Genomic DNA, 18,878 nt, shown 5'->3' with positions numbered 1-18,878 from the left:
AATGAAGCGCAGTACACATGTCTATGAACCCTTGAGGTTCGCGGTCGAGAAATTGAAGTTGAGGAACTCGAACTTGTCTTTCGAATTGGTTCGGCTCTCTGCTGAGAATGTGCTTTGTGCACTGTTGTCGATGGAGGGCGAGCCTCTCGTAGAGTGTTGAGCTTCACGAGGCTCAAGAAGCAGCGATCGGCGGTAGTAGCTTTGCACGTTGGCCTGGTCGCTTGCGTGCATTCGCTGGATTTGGCTCTCCATCCAGTCCTGCATTTCTGGTATGGCAGCCAGTCGGTAAGGAACTTGGAATGATTGGAGCTGGCCGATGATCTTGGCTGTCTTCATGTGTTTGTCGAAGTTGATGACGGAGACGCTGTCAGAACCGGAATCTCCGGGGAGCTGTCGTGTGGTGCCATTGCCGACGTCGATAAACGTAAGATCGGTAAGGTAGATACCGACGAATGGAATGCATGGCGCGACATGGTTTTGCAGACGCTGTCGGAGCACAGCATAGTTACGTCCTACGTCGGTAATTGCCTTCAGTTCATCTAGGCGAGCCTTCGTTTTCGTGGACACAATTTCCCATGTACGTTTGAGACGCATGACCATGGATGAATTGAGCGAGCAGATGATGGCCATCAACGAGTCGTAATTGTTAAGCTCCAGGCATTTTGCCGCAACTTTGACCCACTGCTTGATAACAACAGCACGCTTCTTTGCGTCCTCGAGCTGCAGGATGGTGTCGGCAACTAGGTTTGCCAGGTCGGTCGAAAGCGTCGACATTGCTTTGACGTTGCGAGCCTTCGAATTCTTCTTCTTGGTCCATTCCAGGGCAAGAAGTTCTTCGGGTTGGATGGCACAGAAGAGCCTGGACTCGATAATGGTGAATTGTCTGGCAAGTTCCAAAGGATCGAAGTCCAAGATGCTGCATTGCGTCCTGCCCTCTTTGCTACCTCGCAGAGCGTTGAGTTGGCTCTTAGTCACAATTGGGGACGGCACATTGCTATCCGCAAGAGTGAACGCAGGGTTTGAAGCACCTGTCTGACTGAGCGACGATACCAATCGAGGTACAAGAGCACCAGCCCTTACTTCCGTTACCTTGGAAGTAAGCTCCGCAAGTCTTTTGCCAGCAGCAGGCATAGCAGCCCTAAGCTTTCCGGTGGCGAACGCGAGGATGACGCCTAGAGCAACAGCGTCGCTCTCGCCACACCAATGGCTTTCCAGCCAACCCTTGAAGACATTGTAGACACGAAGACGTACCGGCACACCCACGGTCTGGCTGTTACCGATGTAATCAAAACGGTCGATCAGGCATTGCGCGAGGTCGAGTGGCGTGGTAAAGAGGCGGAACGTCAAATAAAACGCGTTGACGAAGACGACATCTGGGGTAGATTCGAAGGTAGTCAGCTGTTCTACAAGCGCTGGGAGGGAACCACCAGAGATTTGGCCCTCTTTGTTGTAGATCAATTCATGGACATAGGTGGTCTCCAATAAGTGCTCTTCGCCAGCAGCGACATCTTCGCTTGCTAGAGATCGGAGCTCAGAGGAGCTGCCAAAGCTGCTGATCAAGGTTTGACAACTCTCCTTCTTCGTGGGCGAATGATCCGGGGTAGTGGCACGTGTGGACGTGTGAGAGAGAATGCTTGCAGAATCGCCTTGTGCACTGAAGTAGGTGCTGCTCCCATCGTTTACTGAAACGTAGACGCTGTCAGTTTTGGTCGAACCGGCAAAACTTTCCTGTGTCGTGCTCAAGGGACTATCGGCGGAATCAGACGCATGAGGTGGAGCCAGAACCGGAGTAGGCACCGCATTGAGAGGAGGTAATGATGACCGGGACGATCTGAACGACACTGCGGTTGGGCTCTCGACTATTACGGCCTGGGACGAAGGCTGAAGGCTAAGCCTGTTGGTTTCGAGTGGTGATGGTTGCGGCACCTCGGGTAGTGGCTTTGACTCTGAGATGACTAGTGGTGGAGGCATTTCGCGTTCCTCAACTGGCGTAGCGGGTAGTGGCTTGTTGGTCTCCAGGACGGTGTCTGTAGGCTTGGGCGATGCGGACCTAGCTGTGGACTCCTGGTTGTCTGCGTCGGGTTCTTGAAAGATCGTTTCTGAGATCCCGAGACCAGCAGGTTCGGCTTCGAACTCGAAATCGCCAATCCTTTCGATCACAACCCTAGCCTTGGTGACGCAATCACCAGCAGAACGCACACAGCTTGTAGCGGCAGCCACGATCTGCTTCCCTGCTTCAGGCGCCACCACCTCTTCAACGTCGGTATCGGCGTTGATGAACATGTCCTTGGTCGCTTGCACTAGTTCCGTCAAACGGGTGTACATGGTGTCTCGTGCTTCTGCCAGTTGTTCGGATCGTCGCGAGTCTCGTTCCCATACTTCCTCAACAACTTTGAGAAGTTGGCGGCACGCAATCACAGAGTGCTGGGTAATCTGAGCAAGTTCTTCCGAAGACCGTGATTGCAGGTGCAACCCAATAAAGGAGCCGATGTAGCCCAGGAAAGCGTCGTGCGCGGCGTTTAGCCTCTCGGTGGCTAGGTTTCCTTTGCGCGCACTTGCTGATTTACCGGTGTACGACAAGCGATGTGTCATGGAGATACGTTTCGACTGCACTGAGGAATGGGAGGGGAGTATTGGTGATTGAAGTGAATCTGTCTCCGAGGGCAGCGAAAAGGCGACTGATAGGCGGTTCAGGTTTCTCTGCGGCTGAGCAGTGGTGGTGTACCAGTCGTCGTGCACTGATGGTGCACCTTGCGTAACCGGAGAGTCGCATTCGTTCGCCGAAAGCCTGTTCTCGCCCGAGGGGGCTGATATTGCTCGTGGTTCCACAGCAGCATCGACCGAGTCGGACGGCGGGGTGAGTGGTCGATGACTACTGGCGTCGCCAAGCTCGAAGAGTGACAGCGCCACTGCGTCCGTCGTCCAGATGTCAAGGAAACGCACGGCCCGAGTCACCAACTTGAATGATTTGAACACAAGCTCGTCCATGTGTTCGAAAACGGGCACCTGCAGCTCGTTCGACTGCAGGGCTTCTTGCAAGGTCTTGGCCGTCTTGACGAGTGTGGAAAGATCTCCTAAGAGAGCTTTCCGCATGCGCCGTAGACTTACGTGTGTGAGGATGAGGCGTGAATCCTTCTGCAGGCACTCAGTCCGTTCCTGTTCGGAGTCAGTAATCGGGACACAAACACAATCTATACTCGTCCACAAGCTTCACTTACGAGGAAGAGGCGGACGCCAACAATCATGCCCTTGACATAGTCTTGTCTCGAGAAGGCACCGAGATCGCCATTCTCTCCATCGCGGACCAAATCCCACAAATATGTTAACGCGGTCAGAAGATTCCGTATGATGGGATTGTCATAGGGTTCGCAGTAGTTGGTGGGCAGCCATCCGCGGGCCCCTGACGCTAATAGTGTTCCATCGGCCCAGCCATTGGGATGAACAGAGTGGACGAGGATTACATCGCCTTGATTGATGGCGACGGTGATGGACGACTCGTCGGTTGAGGACGACACTGTCGTACTCGGGCTGTAATGATAGAACGCACGGAGGTAGTTGTGGAATACAGGTTGCGGATGTTGTTGCTGTTGCAGAGCCATGGCTTCACTTGAAGTCTTCGGGGTCAGAGGTGGCGATATCTGCGACTGCGACCGACTGGAATGTGTTCCCCTTGATGAGGATTGGCGAGTGTGGCCAAACGCCCGCGAGCGCGATCTTCCTGGTGACGATTTGTGAATGTTCAGTGGCGCCACTAGTGCGCTCGATCGCTTATCCATCTCTTCTTGCTCAGGAAAGGACGCCATGGTGGAAGAACGAAAGGTGGGTGAGATGCTAGAGTAGAATGCTCCGTCGATAGTACGCTAATTGGACAGCATTTGGCAGATGATACAAAACGAGAGTCAATTGGCGTGGCGCAATACTTGACGTTCTGGAGTCCTGGCGTATACCGATTGCTTTGCTCGGCTGTTTGCAAGTTAATATTGTGCTGAGGCAACTCCCACGCGACAAACGGAGACTGACATACCCGACGTGACGATAGCTAGCGCTGTAGTGTGAAGCAGGTGACAGATGACCCGATGTGGATGCGAGGCCGGCGGATGGGCCTGTCGTCGAGGTGGTTGCGGCGAAAGCTGGGACGGGCGTCGTTTCCGTTACACAAAGACCGTAGCAAGGCGAAGCTCAGACACGGTCTGTCTCTCGTGAAAGTGTGTAAATGTTTGAGAGTGAAGACTCTGGAGCTAACTGGAAGGAGGGGCTGCGGCTGGGGGATGGGCCAGTGTTGTAATGGCAATAGCAGAGCAGCGAAGACCAGAGGCGCACAAGGGTCGTGCCTGCCACTGCAGGGGAGCGTGGGGTTACTTCCAACGGTTCGTGAGGAAGTCGCGGCCCAAGCGAAGGAAAGAGCGACCAAAAGGAAAACAGACGCGCTGCCAGCAGGTCAGGTGGGTTGGGGATAGGCGACCGAGATGCAGTCGAACGACAGGAACATTGCCCTTCTCCACAGTGGCCGGCTGGAGCTGTTATTATCACATCCCGATGGAGGATCCTACCGCCCGCCTACTCGAGAAAAGCTTCGTGTGAACAGGACAGGGGCCTTCTGTCAGGCGATGCAGGGATGTTGGGCCAGGGCTAACGGAGCGTTGGTGCGTGTGGGATGCGGCTTGCTCCCAACCTCGACTATAGCCCGCAGGCATCCTTAATCGCGGCGGCGAGACCACCGACCGTGCAGGCCAGCCAAGCCAGCGCCTGTCCCCGGCATTTCTCCCCTGCCCGCTCGTCATGTTGAGATACCGTGCATTGGCTGCATTCACCCAGCCGATCCGCCCACGGCACGACGACGGGCACAGAAGCTGGCTGTCGTCGCCATTGCCTCTCGCCATCGCCGCTGCCTGCTCATAGGCTGGCAAAGTTTTCCCCTACGCTACTGTTTGGCGCCGCGAACAAGCAGCAAAGCCGCAGCCCTCATACGCACGCTGGGTGCAATCAAAGCATAACAACATACAGTACCCGCAAAGCACGCGGACGCGCGCGGACGCGAGCCAGGACCTGCAGCATCAGGCTTGTCGACCCACCGCGAACCTTCTCCCCGGTCGCAGACTCGAGACCTGCATACGGCAAAGATCAGCCCTCTGCGTGCGCCGCCTCTAACTCGGCTTGGCAACTTCCGCCGGCTCATCTTCCCCGGCTCAAGTGCCTTGCTCCCAATCAAGTTGAATCAACCTAGCCCAATTTTCTTCTGCATCCTCCGCAGTCCGTCCCATTGGCCACATGCGTGAATATCTCGACATTGCTCTTCGTACGCCTGCACCACTGCAAGCCTCCGTCTGAATCCCCCGAACGGTCGGGACGCCGCAAAAATCGATTCGGGCCTATCCCGTTTGCCATCCGTCTACCGTACTGAGCATAATCAACCACACGAGAAGCGAAGGGCCATGCAATGATGCCCGCCCGACGTAAACGTCATCTTCGATATGGGCCTCTTGCCCGGCTGTTGTGGGATCGAGGCGACCTCCCGCCCTACCCCCACTTGCAGCAATGGATCTGCAACTGTGACGATTCTGCGCATCCTGCAGTTATGAACGCCGACCTGACGACAGCATCCCTACCGAGTATCACATGCCGGTTTGCAGAGCATTGAACTGCCTAGACATATCCCTGCTCTTGTTACCTTCAACGTCTTAAGCATCGTCACATATACCATCAGTTCACGCTTCCCATTGCCAATGGGACCTTGGTCAACAACAATATACTTTGCTGGGATGCAGCAATTAAGCGACTCCTACTTGACGACGAGCATTCCACGACCACGTCTGAGCCTGCTGACGGACAGCGTGTGGACCTCGACTTCTACACGGTGTGCATCCTCAAAGGACTGTTTCAACAGTGCATTTCCATCAATCTGCGCAGCACCGCTTCGAATGGCCGTCAAGAGAAGATGTCTTCCAAGACTGCTATATTCTCCTAGAACTCTAGTGTACGCCCTTGAACGCCCTGGCCGGCCGCTTGTCCCAGGCTTAGTCTAAACCCCCACTCCCCACTGTTGAGCGACTGTCCTGTCCAGCAACCTACTACGGCTAGACCCGGCCAGACACTCTGTGAGTCTCTTCAAGCATCTCCGCATCGTCAAAGTGAAGATGCGCCCAATCCCGACGCCGATCCCTTCGTGAAAATCCACACTCGAATTCTCCACCCCTGTTGATATGCTCAAAAGCGGCTGGCTCTTCGATTTTCATGCTGAAAGAGACTTTGATCTACACCCTTTCCTTCCTAAAGCAGCTGCAAGCGGACTGTGAACTATCCTTCCGCGGTACAAACGCGGGTAGTTTGTTTTTCCAATATCAAACTCCAAATCGTCGCGGCTGACAACACTCTTTAACAATGCAGTATGATAATACCATCGTATGCGCAAGTGCACGGCATACAATGGGGGCAAAGTAACAGACAGACGCCACTGCTAACTTGTTCTCACAACAAAAGAAGGTGTGAGACTAGCACTGGCGGGGCGACTATTGAAAGCGGCGGAAGGTAACATACCGCCAACCCCCTTTAGCCAGGCAAGTTATTAGTAGACGTTCCCAAGGACAGTGCCAACAACGAGAACGCCGTCATTCGGTTCACGACACTCCCGTGCGCGACGGACCCTGGCCGAGTTTGGAGGATACGCGGTGACAGCGGACGGAAGCCAGCCGTGAGGGTGTGAGTCAAGATACGTTATTGAGAACTCGATCGTGCTTAGCCTTTGGGCTATCTCAACACACGGTGCAGCTTTGTTGATCGTCATTCTCGAAATCTCCCATTGTCGCACGAGACCCAAAGAGAAGTCTAGGTCGAGAGATCGACATCGCAGGCCATTCATCTCACTTCATCTCACCCTCAAGTACGAGTGGATCTTGGTACAGGCGCGGTTTTTTGTGTAAACAATTTCGAAATCCTATTTCATGGTGGTAGCGTGCAGACGGCGCAGAGAGGTGTTTCATCGTTTTGATGCCCCGGCGTAGTTCGCTCTCGGAACTACTCAACAACTCGGCCCTTCTCTCACTCGGATTTTCATCATAAACATGCCACTGAACAGCTCCCGCCTAGGAAGCTAAGGGCTGTAGCTTTGTCACCAAACTTACCAACCTCCCGACCGCGGGAATGCGTTAGCTGCCGGCAGCCAAATCGCCGACTCTGCACTGCGCCATGCAGGAACCAGCACAACGAGCCCAACGTGTTAGTATTGATACGACGTCATGGCGAACCTGCTTGCTCTCTCGTAGGATGGCCGACAACATCGACATTACACGTTGCTGTCCATTCATGGAAGTGAACTGTTTCTCTGCCACGGGCCTCACAGCTGTGCCGCAAACCCTTTCTCAGCCTCCAAGCCCGGACCACAAGCCACATGCGAAGTGCAACACCGACCCAGGATCGCGGTACGCATGGTGGATCCATTGCAGAACGGACATCACTCCGATGCAGCATTACCGAGGCTTGGTTGTTAATATCCCTTTGGAAGGACTGCGGACGTCATGTGAATAATGTTGAATGCGCCTCTGCGGCGTGGTTTACATGGACACGAGGTGGCACAGCTCCGAATCACATTCAGACGAGCGATCGATATGACCGTTGCCCCGTCTGCACAAACGAGCGATCGATCGGTACCGGTTTACCAACGAACATATCTTTTATGGTACTGCTCATGCCTACGGCTGGCGGCGTAAGACAGCCACTAAGCGACTACCAACGGCGTCTTGTTGCGCTCAAATCCGCTTATCTGGCCATCTCGTGCAAAGTAGTTAGGTGTATGTAACATCAATTACACATGACTCTGCGGCGTGAGGCGACGCCAAGTGCCTGAAATACCACCAGGGAACTTACCAGCGGATGGGAATTCAGGATGCCAAGCAATAGCGAGTACGATGCGCCCACTGTCAGCCTCACCCAGTTTGCGCATCCCTCTCGGTTGCCATGTACGCATGCGTCTCATCACGTCTTCCGATTCCACGCGCGCTCGGCTCATGCCCCCTGTCACCGAGGTTGCGTAGGGCGCGCTCAAAGATCGGCCAAACAGTCAATCCGACACCTTACGTTGTAGACGTTCAGCATACCTGTTACCCAAGGTAGAAGAGCCGTGGGTATCGTTTCCCGCGTTTGAGAGCGTTCCCAAAAGTCGCTTTCTTGATTGAATTGGAGTACTTGGAGAAACTCATCAGAGCACCTTGACGTTGCATGTTCCTCTAATATCTTGAAGGAACGACCCCTTGGTTCCTGCAGGATCTCAGCTCCGCCCGCCACGATAAATTTCTGCCTGCGGCGTAGTCATCGGTCCTCCGCTTCATCTCCCCTAGGCCTCGAAGACGCCTCATCTACGTCAGGAAAAATGGCTGTGGCTGCGACGCGATACAACGAGCTCGGGAGACCCCTGACCTACTCTTGCAGGCGGCTGGACGCCACAGCGCAATGCTGCAGCACACAGCGTCGTGCAAGTATGCAGGTCAGACCCATACTGTGAGGCTGCTTGTACCTGCATTCCCGTACACGCGGCTGCAAGGTTTCCTACATGCAACTACAAACACCATGCGTAAAACGTCATTTTACTCAAGGATTTGATACTAATGCAATTTGCAGGCTGATGGCATCACACGCATCTCCAAACCCAATTACTACACAGCAGAAACACTCATACGTTACAGCTACATCTGCATGCGCAGGCAATTGTCATTCTGAGATACTTCATCGGACAAGATTGCGCAAACACGAGTTCCCGTACAATCCACAGACCAGAGCTATCGTCTCAGTATCCGCTTCATCCCCATTCGCGGAATAAAATCCACATCCCTGTCGGTCTCTCCATGTACAAACCCGCTTCCAATCTCGCCTCTTCGTGAACCGCGCAAGGTATCCGCATGTTCATTTCACAATGTGTAGGGAAAGCTGGCGTCAGATCATACTTGAGGCGTGTGAGCCCTGTCTCACGTTCTTCTTTCTTCAGATTCCGTTACTGGAACAAGTAAGATGGTACAGAGGTGTTGAAGACTGCTATTAACACCCTGGTAAGCTATTGCAGTGGTCAAGCGGAAGGTATTGCGTATGTGGGATCTGCAGTGAGCATTGTTGGTGGTTGTGGGGGAATGTTGGTTCTGGCTTGAGAAAGAGCCTCGGGAGGGTCCGACACGAGATGTAACGTGCGCACGTGGCTATGCGAAGGGAAAAGAAACCAACGTATCTCCAGATAAACGGTACCGGGTTGCTTTTCCTGTCACGAGGAACGACAGCACCGCTTCCAGATGTCGGTTTCATGCGGAGTTTGCTGCTTTTGGCATCAGAAGCAATGTCTTCTTGCGACACGACACAGAAAAAAACGATTCAAGGTGCAACACCACTTCGGAAAGGGCGGCAGCGCAGTTCGCAGTTCTCGACCACGTTTCGATCACAAACGTCCATCGGGATCGATTTGCTTCTCGTCATGCGTTGCGATGCGATGCGCGCCATTGTCACATCAATCCCAGAACGTTGCTCCAAGGAATCTAACTATCGCGCCAAGCGGCGGACTATTTTCGCCATCGTGACCGCTTCACGATTCCGACTTGGCGACTACAATTAAGTTCTCTATATCGGATCCTCGAGACACTACTGTAGGTCGGATCAAACAGATCTTGGTACTTCGGACAATACTAACAAGATGCTAGTGTGCAAAGTATGTACTGTCTTCGCTACAACGTCGCCCGTTACAGCTCATTGCATACACGAAACCTACCTTCCTTTTTCCTTCTCATCTTCCTTACCTGTCCGTAGTCTACCCAGATTCTGGTTTGTATCATACTTCTTTATTCCGTCTCCACACGACTCACGACCCTGGTCAGTTATGCCATTGCCTTGCGCATAGCCGCGACTCACGTACACGCATTTTCCATGCGTCAAGCCTGATCAGGCGCTGCGTGCTTTGTCACGCACAACGCGCATAACGTTTTCGTCATATTTGCTTCTTGTATCTATTGGAAGGATGCAGAGTTTACGATCTGCTACGAGTACATGGACGGCATGACGAGAAGAAACACTTGGCTGTGACTATTCTCATCAGCTTGCCAGCCTCACTGCGGTGTTGCGGTATAGTGTTTAGCAAAGTGGAGTAATAGGACTGCCAGGGTATATGCGCGGAGAGGGTAAGCAAGGCCAGGCGAGAACAGAAGGCTCCATCCATGTCTTCACCACGTGTCGGCTTGTCCGGACAAATGGGGGTGCGTAGAGAGTGCCTGGGATCATTCTTCAGTCATCTTGGGTTTTAATTGCTGTTGTCAAGCTAACGTTTCATAGTTGACAACTCGTAAGAATGCGTGACGCAACACGCATTCGCAATGCAACATCGCGACCTTTTTCTGACATGCGCACAACAGCGTAGCTGCGCTGGAGTATTGCACGGTGTCTAGACTGCTGCTCCCTATCACTTGCTACCTACCACCGGAAGTACATGAATCAGTTGCTTGTGCGCCGTGGGCAGTGATCGACCCCGTCACGCGCATTGCCGCCCTCCACGACACGGGCCCATCAACATGAGCCTCTCAGCCCAAGTATTGCTGAAATTTTCATCGAGCATGCACACCTTGGTATCTGCAGTCGAGACTCGGTCTGGGTGAGATTGTGCGGCTCCGGCGCGGCTCCAATCTTCTCTACTGATCTCACCCGATGAGACCGTAGAATGGCCATGCAGACGGCGCTTCGCACAGGCTATGATGACGCGCATGCTGACAGGACCCCTTCGCATCGAGGCGTTCACTCATGTTATCGCAACCCTCTTCTTGGGATATTGCCTGCGGTCCTGTCACGCAACGTCGCTCGCGGGCCGAGGAACGGCCTTGACGGGCCTTCTTCAAGGTTGCTCCTTGTTCTAGGCTCGGCGCCATGGGCAGTATCGCGCTGTCATGACTTGCATATCAGCGTGTTTTGTCCCTTGAATGTGAAGGGTCCCTGGGGATTACACAGCGGAACTTGTGGCCGATTTACATGGGGCAACAGAAGTCAGGTGAACGATGTGGATCGCGGCTGGAGAATGGCGTGTTATGGTTACGTTCGCGACACCTCGGATGTACAACAAGTTCTATTTGGTATAGATGATCGTCTTCGTAGTGTGCAATGGATGTCTCCGAATCGAACACGTCAGTCAACATTGCCGAGTTGGTGAATGCATTGTACTGTGACAGTCTCGTTTTGGAAATATCACATCCCTCCATCTCCATATTTCAGCTAGTGCAATGCCTTGCAATGGCATCTTGAACGAGACATCGGCAAAAGCGACGCCAATCTGAGAACCCATGCTCCCTCCAAGTGTCAACTCCAAGCGTGGTTCTCGCAGATTCGTGGTCCCGGGTCTAACGGCGTATATGGCCGTGGAATGAATTTCAAATCCCTCAACCTCGGCAGAATTTCTAGATGCTGTAATCCTCTCTACCATGCCGATTACATCCGGACTGACCGGATGAACGCGTATTGACAATAATAGTGTACTACGCTTGGTCGAATTCGGATTGTCATCGAATTGTACATGTTGTGGGGACAACCCCATGTTGTCGCGAGAGGACGTGGACGAGGTCGATGATGAGCGTGGCTGCTGATAGCGCATGGCCGATGGCTCGATCTTCTTCCGGTGCAACAATTGCTCCAGTCGAAAGCTGATGCGAAAGATAGTGTCACTTCAGCGCGTGGGCGAGCTCACTGCATATCCATTTCGTCGTCATCATAGTCGGCTGTACCAGAGTAACCGTTCTCCAGGTCTTCTCTGTCCCGATCTTTTCGTTGCTGCTCTCGTGAAGCTGCGATCTTCCTGCTGACTGTTAACACTAACCGCTCACCACTTCCGCCTAGTACGTACCTCAGTCCATCAATGACACCAGTAATAAATGTCCTGCCCTCTCCTACCTCCATACCTCCTACACCGTTCATCTTGAAACCGCCTCCCGCATCTAGTACGTCTACACCGCTTCTGAGTTTGGCCATGCGCACTTCCCTCAGACCCCGCAGCAGTTTCCGTACGTTATCCGGCTCCTCAAAGTCGTCTGAGGCTGTCTCGAGCAGCATCTCACCTAGCTCGAGCCAGTGATATGGTAAAGCGTCCGCTGATCCTCCTGCCGTCGAATTGAGTAGGAAGGGTGGAGAGGTAGGAATCGTGTTATTTGAGGGCTGTGGCGGCAGTCGAGGCGGTGGGGAAAACGTTTCTGCGTATTCGATCTCGTGCTCGAGGATGGCGTTTAGAGAGTGTGTGTTTAGCCATGGCGGTGGAAGTATGTTGGCGCGGCGCTGGCGCTTGAGGAGTAGTGCTAGCCACAGAGGGATGTCTGTTCGGTGTGGAGGGACGAGGGGTTTAATGGGTCCCTGTAAATCGTCAGAACCTCAAATTATACACAGTGCGAGTAGACAAGTAATCATGGCGGGGTGTTGGAGGGGCAGACATACACCGAGAAGCTCCAGTCCCTCGAGTCTTTGTCGCGGTATGACAGTAACGAGCTCCATTTCGCATAGGAACGCTATTTCTGGAGGCGTCAGCCCCGGTGGAAGAGGCAATGCCATGTTGCGACGCGTGGTTTCGCGACTTCGTGTGCGGGTTGTTCAACTTTTGGGATCGAACATTGAAGACGCGCCCGGGCCGCGGTGCGCTAGCTTGATCAGGATTACCCGTGTCTTCCAAACTGTCCATTAATGTGTGTCAACACCACCACCCCTCTAGCTAATCAGTCAATTGACTAGAGCAGACTGATGGCACCTCTGCTTCAGATGTGGGCGTTCCCCAGCGCTATAGCGTTCATTGTCTGGCTCATGGCCACATGGTATGGCGAAGTGATGCACGAAGTCCCGAACCCCTACCTGGCAAGTATTGACACTAAGGAAGCTTTCCAATACTAATAAGATACTAGGATGAGTACTTTCATGTTCCCCAGGCCCAAAAATACTGCAAAGGCGACTACTCATGGGACCCAAAGATCACGACTCCACCTGGCCTGTACGACTGTCTCTAATAACGGCTTACTGAACAAAACTAATGAAAGACCAAAGATATTTGATCTCCAAATTACAGAAGCCGCTGTTAGGCTGTGAAATAGGCTCTTTGCGCCTGGTGAACGCCCAAGCCCTTTGTGTCATATTGGTTCTGAGCTATGGTATCCTGCGTATACTCCGGACGCGTGATAACCCAAGCAAAAGCTTGTCCGAGAATGCAGAGAAAGCAAGGTCGAACCATGACGTGCAAGACTCTACCTACATGGTTGATGTTCATTCCGCTGTCAATGTCACGCTGTTCCCTCCTCTTTTCTTCTTCTCGGCATTGTACTACACAGATGTGTGGTCGACTTTGGCGGTCTTACTGGCGTTTTATGCTTATCTGGCGAATTCGGAATCGACTCGAACTGTCACGAGATATTGCAGCGCAGTGTCTTTTGGTATCTTTGCACTTCTTTTCCGGCAAACTAACATCTTTTGGGTGGCTGTATTTCCCGCTGGACTTGCCGTTACCGATGCGCTCAAGAAAGATGCACCTTCGACGATGTCAGACAAAGCAGACCCTATGGTGGCCATACAGACCGCCTGGAAAGATGGGACAGTTCACGACTGCTCCGTTCAAGATGCGGGGCTCCAAGGTATGATTTGCTATGGGACCCTACTAAAGCAGTTGCTGATAGTCTGTTAGATATTGTTGTGTTCGTATTGTCTTTGGTCGTTGCAGCCTTACGGAAACCTTTGCTCGTGCTCAAGGTTGCTTCGCCTTATATCATCCTCTTAGTCTTGTTCGCTGGCTTTGTAGCCTGGAACGGGAGTGTTGTCCTTGGTAAGCGTAACCCTGGGCCTCCACGTTGACAAACTGCTGACATGAAGAGGGGACAAATCGGCCCACACAGCTACCATCCATGTTCCTCAGATGCTGTATATCTGGCCATACATAGCATTCTTCTCAGCGCCACTGGTGGTCGGGTCTTTGGTTGGACCGCTTGTTCCTTTTCTACCCATACGTCTGCAGACAGTGTGTCACGACTACCGTATCGCCTTTAGCTTGGGGCTTCCAGCGCTGCTCACAACTGGGCTTTTCCTAGCCTGCAGCTTCCTTGCCGTCCACTTCAACACAATTATTCACCCATACACCTTGGCCGACAACCGACACTATGTTTTCTACGTCTTCAAGATGCTCCGACTATATCCAGCACTAAAATACCTTGCGATTCCAGCATACTACGCCTGTGCATGGTCCACGATTCAAGCGCTTGCCTCACCAACGAAGACAGTCTCACGAATGGTGGAGCAAGCACCGGAAGGAAAGATCAAGACCGACCTTTCCAAAGACACAGCTGATCGCCAATCCTGCCAGATAAGCTTTGTTATTATATGGCTAGCCACGACTGCTCTATCAGTGGTCACTGCCCCTCTTGTAGAGCCCCGTTATTTCATCCTTCCGTGGATCATCTGGCGGCTTTATGTGCCGTGTGGTCGAACCACGAACTCGAGAAACGGATACGACATTAGACTGGTTATTGAGACTGTCTGGCTGCTCGCAATCAATGTGGCAGTCTCGTATACATTCCTGTTCCGCACGTTTACGTGGGCTAACGAGCCTGGTAACTTACAGAGGTTCATCTGGTAGGAAAATGAACGTCGAATCTCAGCGGCGTTTGACGGTTCTACAGATCCACATCTTCAGCAGGTACCACCGCAGTTGGATTAATTTTGAGTAACTTTGCGCCTTTGAGCGCACCTAAGCTATTGTGGCAGTACCAGCTCTTTCAACATGGTACTCGTTTGAGGTTAATCACAGAGATACATCCCTATAATACGTCCGTGGTTCATGGGGGTCTTCCCTTCTCTGAACTAACTTCAATTGTATCTAAACCTTTACTGTCAAACTCTAGGAAGTCCTCATTTTGTCCCAAAGACTATCCCTACAGTCAACATGGTTCATCTGATAAGTGCGACCGATTTGCAATTTCCCTGTTCTGCTAATAGAGTTTGTATAGTTAGTACCTGTTCAAGCATGAAGCTGGTCAAATAGCCAATGTAAACATGATAAACGCCTCACTTCGACGTCCGTGACATTATGTGGTTGTACAATACTCTCAAATAACATAACCATGTTCACGCGCAAGAATAAACGCCGTTTCCACCGCTCCAACGATGTGGTCTTCGTCGGTTCTCGTTGCCCATGTGATTTTTGACTGCCCGTTCTCATCCTCTTTCTGCACACTCCCTCCTTCCTCTTGAACTGTGCATACTCATTCGCGCTTCATAGAAACGCAGAATGAATACCACCCAATGCGCCCACCGTGCATCAACCCATTGTGCCATTTCCTCTAGTTCTTGCCATGATGTTGCTCATTACCCATTGTCAATCTCAGCACGAAGTTGACAATGACGGCGGCAAACAGGGCAATGGTCAAAATGGTGGGACCCAGCCTGTCGTCGAAGCCGCCCTGGCCCCTAAGTCTTATGCTCCTTGCGCGCCAGTGGAAGGTGAAGAGGGCGTAGATCATGGCCATCATGGCAACGAGGGTGAAGAGGCCGGCGGAAATCTTGCCAATCTTGTCGCCGAAGTTGAGTAGGCCAATCGCGAGGCCGCCGAGGATGACGGTGAAGTTGAGCCATGAAAGGAAGGTGCGCTCGTTTGCGAAAAAGACTTTGGGCTCGACGCGCGTAGGGAGAGCGATGCGCTTGCCTAGAGAAGAGGGTTAGTAAGCGCATTTGCGGAGGGCAGGAGGACGCGACGTACCCGGGGCAGTCTGGAGAAGCGGTTGGGTAGACATGACGATGGTGATAGCAGCCCCACTGAAGTTGCGACGCGAGCTTTGCGATGGTGTTCCTGACAAGGTAGAATGGGCAATTGACGGGCGCCGGTGAATCCAATGCTTGGTGCAGCTTCAGACGAAGAGAGTGGTGGCAGGAGAGAGTTGTCGAGAAGAAGTCTGCTGCACTGTGCCGTCAAAGCTCGATGTTGCGGGTCGCGATGGGAACCCATGCACTCGCGACTTGCGTCGGCCTATCATGACGCCCACGTGACAGCGTTGCATAGGCGACGCTCATTGGCTGTGAGGCTGCATGCGGGGATGGCCCGGTCCCTCTGTGCCACGTCCAACTCCGGCCGCCGACGCTAGCTGTGGCCAAACACTGATCCTGGGAGTAAACACGACATTCACACTGTTCACTGCACAGCATCACCGTCCTAGGCATCGACATACTTTAAAAGTCAACACGTCCCTGCATCAATAATCCCTACACACATCAATCATCGCTATGGCAGTACGTATCTTCACCGGCCTACAGCATGGAATGTATACTGACAGAGGACAGTCCGCGTCACCGCTTCCCACCTCCGAGCTGGAGCAAATTGCCCAACAGGTATACCACCCTACATGTCTCGGGGTGAAGGTGCATGAGCTAACAATGGCATTTAGGCCTGCGAGCAAGCCATCGGTTCCGCAGAATCATATGACCACACCAAGGTTGGAGAGTGGAACAGCGAGATCATCGTAAGTCTCAATTATATTTCCCTGCGCTAGCTTGCGCAACCATATGCGCCACTAGCCCCGTCAAAAGTTCGCATCCGGTCTCCAATGTAGAAGAAGCCAACTTCAGGCGGCTTCGCACACCTGCGAGAGCCTCAAGGCTCTGTTGTTGGCAACAGAAGGCGCCAGCGAATGGTTGCGACACCGATCTGCGCAGCCACGCACGCGACCTCATCTCACTTAGATCCTCTGCTAACGCCCACGCCAGCAATCCATCCTGAAGACTCTCATCAGCAAGACCACACCTGCATCCGAGACCGCCACCCCTGAAACTCCCGCTCAACCCGCCTACAAGTACATCGCCAACAGCACGGTAATCCAACACATTGGCTCTCCCGCAGAGCCCGAGAAGCACGGACGCCGCGGCATGCACAGCGCAGTCGGCGCCTTCTGGAACAACGAGAAGGATGGCACATATAGCTACAAGTGGGAGGCTGCCGAGAAGAAGGGCATGGACATCGTCATTACCATTACCTGGATCGCTATCTAGAAGGGTTATAGCGCCCAGGGCGATGATGCTCCCGTATGGGAGCGATCGCATCTCCCGTACAGACGATCAATCAAGATAGAAAAAGCCAAGACCCAGTATGCGAAGGTGGGGGCGAGCGAGAGCTATGTGAATGGCTTGCTCAAGGGTAAGAGGTGAGCTTGGGATGGGTTTTGCTTCGAGATCGATGTTCTTCTTCTCATGGGTATGGCGTTGAAACCTCAGTGTGCATAGTCTTGCGCTTCTTCGAGTTGATATGGCGAAATTGATACCTACTACTTCTTCACGTAATGTCTTTTGCCGCGATGATAGTTGAAATTGCATTGTATGTGTTGAATATGGTATCGACTATTTACTCGTGGGCTCGTCTACATGGACATCATGGCATACTATTACTGATCCCACTGCATATCCCGTCTCGACCTACAACCATGGAAGTAGTGTGGCAGAGTATACGCTCAGTACGCGAAAGTAAAGAATGACCACGTCAAGTAAGCAACAGGGTACAGAGAAAGAAGATCAAGAACGAAGAACAGCTTTTAGGCCTCTGCCTTTTGACTCTCGGCCTGGGTGCCTACGCCATCTGTGTGCGTAGTGCTACTCCGTCCGTTTACGGCTTGCTCCCGCTTGCTGATGAGCGCCCGGAGCTCATCTGTAGTGCTCTTGCCGCCGTTCTTTTCAGTGATGAGGCCCTTCAGCCATGCGTTCTCTGTCTGCAGTTGCTGAATGGTAGCCTCTAGCTTGGCGACCTTCTCCTGGGCCTCCTTCTGAGATTGCTCGAGGGCCTGCTCACGCTGCTTCTTCTTGATGCGGAAGCGAGCGCTCGCAGCAGTGTTACGGCGACGTTTGTCCTCTTCAGCGGCTACGCGCGCGTTCTCGTCGAGTGATTGCGGGATGACGGGAGCGGCATTGTCGAGCTTGCGCTTCTTCGAAGCCTGGTCGTAGCCTTGTGCGGAAGGGGATAGTGAGGAGGAAGGCGAAGCGTAGTTGGGAGCGAGCGGGTAGTGGGCAGGCTGAGCGTGCGCCAGTGGCATAGACGGGTCAAAGGCTGGAGCCGTACCGAAGTTGTTGAAGTCGGTGAACGGGAAGTCGCCTATGAGTGTATCAAAGTCAGCCATGGGTGTTCAAGGCTACGATAGTCGGATGGTGAGGTGAATGTGTGGTGTTTCTGCTCAGCGCAACAACCAACTACGTGCTTGCAGGGATGTTTAGCTGCATCAGCATCCCATGTGGTGAGTGGCTAGCACATAGGGTGTGGGGTGACGATGCATACTGCACACAAGGCGGGGTGTGCATGCGCCTCTCGTCCGCGTAATTGGACGAACAGTACGATGCCTGACAAGGACGAGACTCGATTGGCAATAACCCGATCGACAGGATAAAAGGACGGCTGTAAGAACGGGAGAATGCTTACCATTCAGATTGAAGTCCATGGTCGCGTCGACGCTAGTGCTCGGGTTGCGCGGAAACTCTCCGTCCGTCTTCAACGGCTGTGTTTGCTCGGCTTCGAAACCGAGGCCAAAGTCACTGGTAGAAGCAAAGTCGACGCTGGCGTTGCGAGCGCCGTCCGCGTCGAAGAAGTCGCCGTTCAGGAAGTCGGAGAAATCCTCGGCGGCCGCTGGCTCAGCAAGCAGATCCTGCTGTGGCGACAGCTGGTTGAGGTTCGCGATGTACTGGGACACGTTGGGCCCTCGCTGCCCTTTGTAGGCGGACATGGGCGTTTGTTTGCTATCCGGACGACGATGGAGTCCAGTCGCTGGTAATATGCTGTTGAGAAAGTGGGAGTCGGCTCTCTGCCGGGCCCGATCCGATCGCGCTTGCGTGGCAGAAGCGGGTATTGCGAGAGTGAATTTTGCTGCGGCGTCGTCGGGTAGTTC

General features: G+C 53.1%; 5 protein-coding genes across 5 annotated transcripts; 1 reads left to right on the top strand and 4 right to left on the bottom strand.

The window, feature by feature from the left end:
- Positions 1 to 21: 21 nt before the first annotated feature.
- On the bottom strand, positions 22 to 3,599 carry J4E78_003206 (uncharacterized protein; the record flags this gene model as incomplete). The annotated part of the gene is made up of 2 exons (XM_049363846.1): positions 22 to 3,156; positions 3,219 to 3,599. The coding sequence occupies 2 exons, from the start codon at positions 3,597 to 3,599 to the stop codon at positions 22 to 24; spliced, it is 3,516 nt and encodes a 1,171-aa protein (XP_049224511.1).
- Positions 3,600 to 11,688: 8,089 nt separating this feature from the next.
- On the bottom strand, positions 11,689 to 12,486 carry PSF2 (DNA replication protein psf2; the record flags this gene model as incomplete). The annotated part of the gene is made up of 3 exons (XM_049363845.1): positions 11,689 to 11,800; positions 11,849 to 12,348; positions 12,430 to 12,486. 3 exons carry the CDS (start codon positions 12,484 to 12,486, stop codon positions 11,689 to 11,691), a joined length of 669 nt encoding a protein of 222 aa, XP_049224510.1.
- Positions 12,487 to 15,305: 2,819 nt separating this feature from the next.
- VTC1 (vacuolar transporter chaperone) lies at positions 15,306 to 15,755 on the bottom strand (the record flags this gene model as incomplete). The annotated part of the gene is made up of 2 exons (XM_049363844.1): positions 15,306 to 15,667; positions 15,722 to 15,755. The coding sequence occupies 2 exons, from the start codon at positions 15,753 to 15,755 to the stop codon at positions 15,306 to 15,308; spliced, it is 396 nt and encodes a 131-aa protein (XP_049224509.1).
- A 487-nt stretch (positions 15,756 to 16,242) lies between these two features.
- On the top strand, positions 16,243 to 17,004 carry J4E78_003203 (uncharacterized protein; the record flags this gene model as incomplete). The annotated part of the gene is made up of 3 exons (XM_049363843.1): positions 16,243 to 16,248; positions 16,404 to 16,478; positions 16,723 to 17,004. 3 exons carry the CDS (start codon positions 16,243 to 16,245, stop codon positions 17,002 to 17,004), a joined length of 363 nt encoding a protein of 120 aa, XP_049224508.1.
- A 536-nt stretch (positions 17,005 to 17,540) lies between these two features.
- On the bottom strand, positions 17,541 to 18,716 carry J4E78_003202 (uncharacterized protein; the record flags this gene model as incomplete). Its single annotated transcript, XM_049363842.1, has 2 exons — positions 17,541 to 18,094; positions 18,416 to 18,716. 2 exons carry the CDS (start codon positions 18,714 to 18,716, stop codon positions 17,541 to 17,543), a joined length of 855 nt encoding a protein of 284 aa, XP_049224507.1.
- Between the last annotated feature and the right edge of the window lie 162 nt (positions 18,717 to 18,878).

The sequence above is a fragment of the Alternaria triticimaculans genome, assembly GCF_023758025.1.
Source record: "Alternaria triticimaculans strain BMP 0046 chromosome Unknown scaffold_3, whole genome shotgun sequence".
In the NCBI taxonomy this organism is placed as follows: Eukaryota; Fungi; Ascomycota; class Dothideomycetes; order Pleosporales; family Pleosporaceae; genus Alternaria; species Alternaria triticimaculans.
This window is presented reverse-complemented; position numbering and strand designations above follow the sequence as displayed.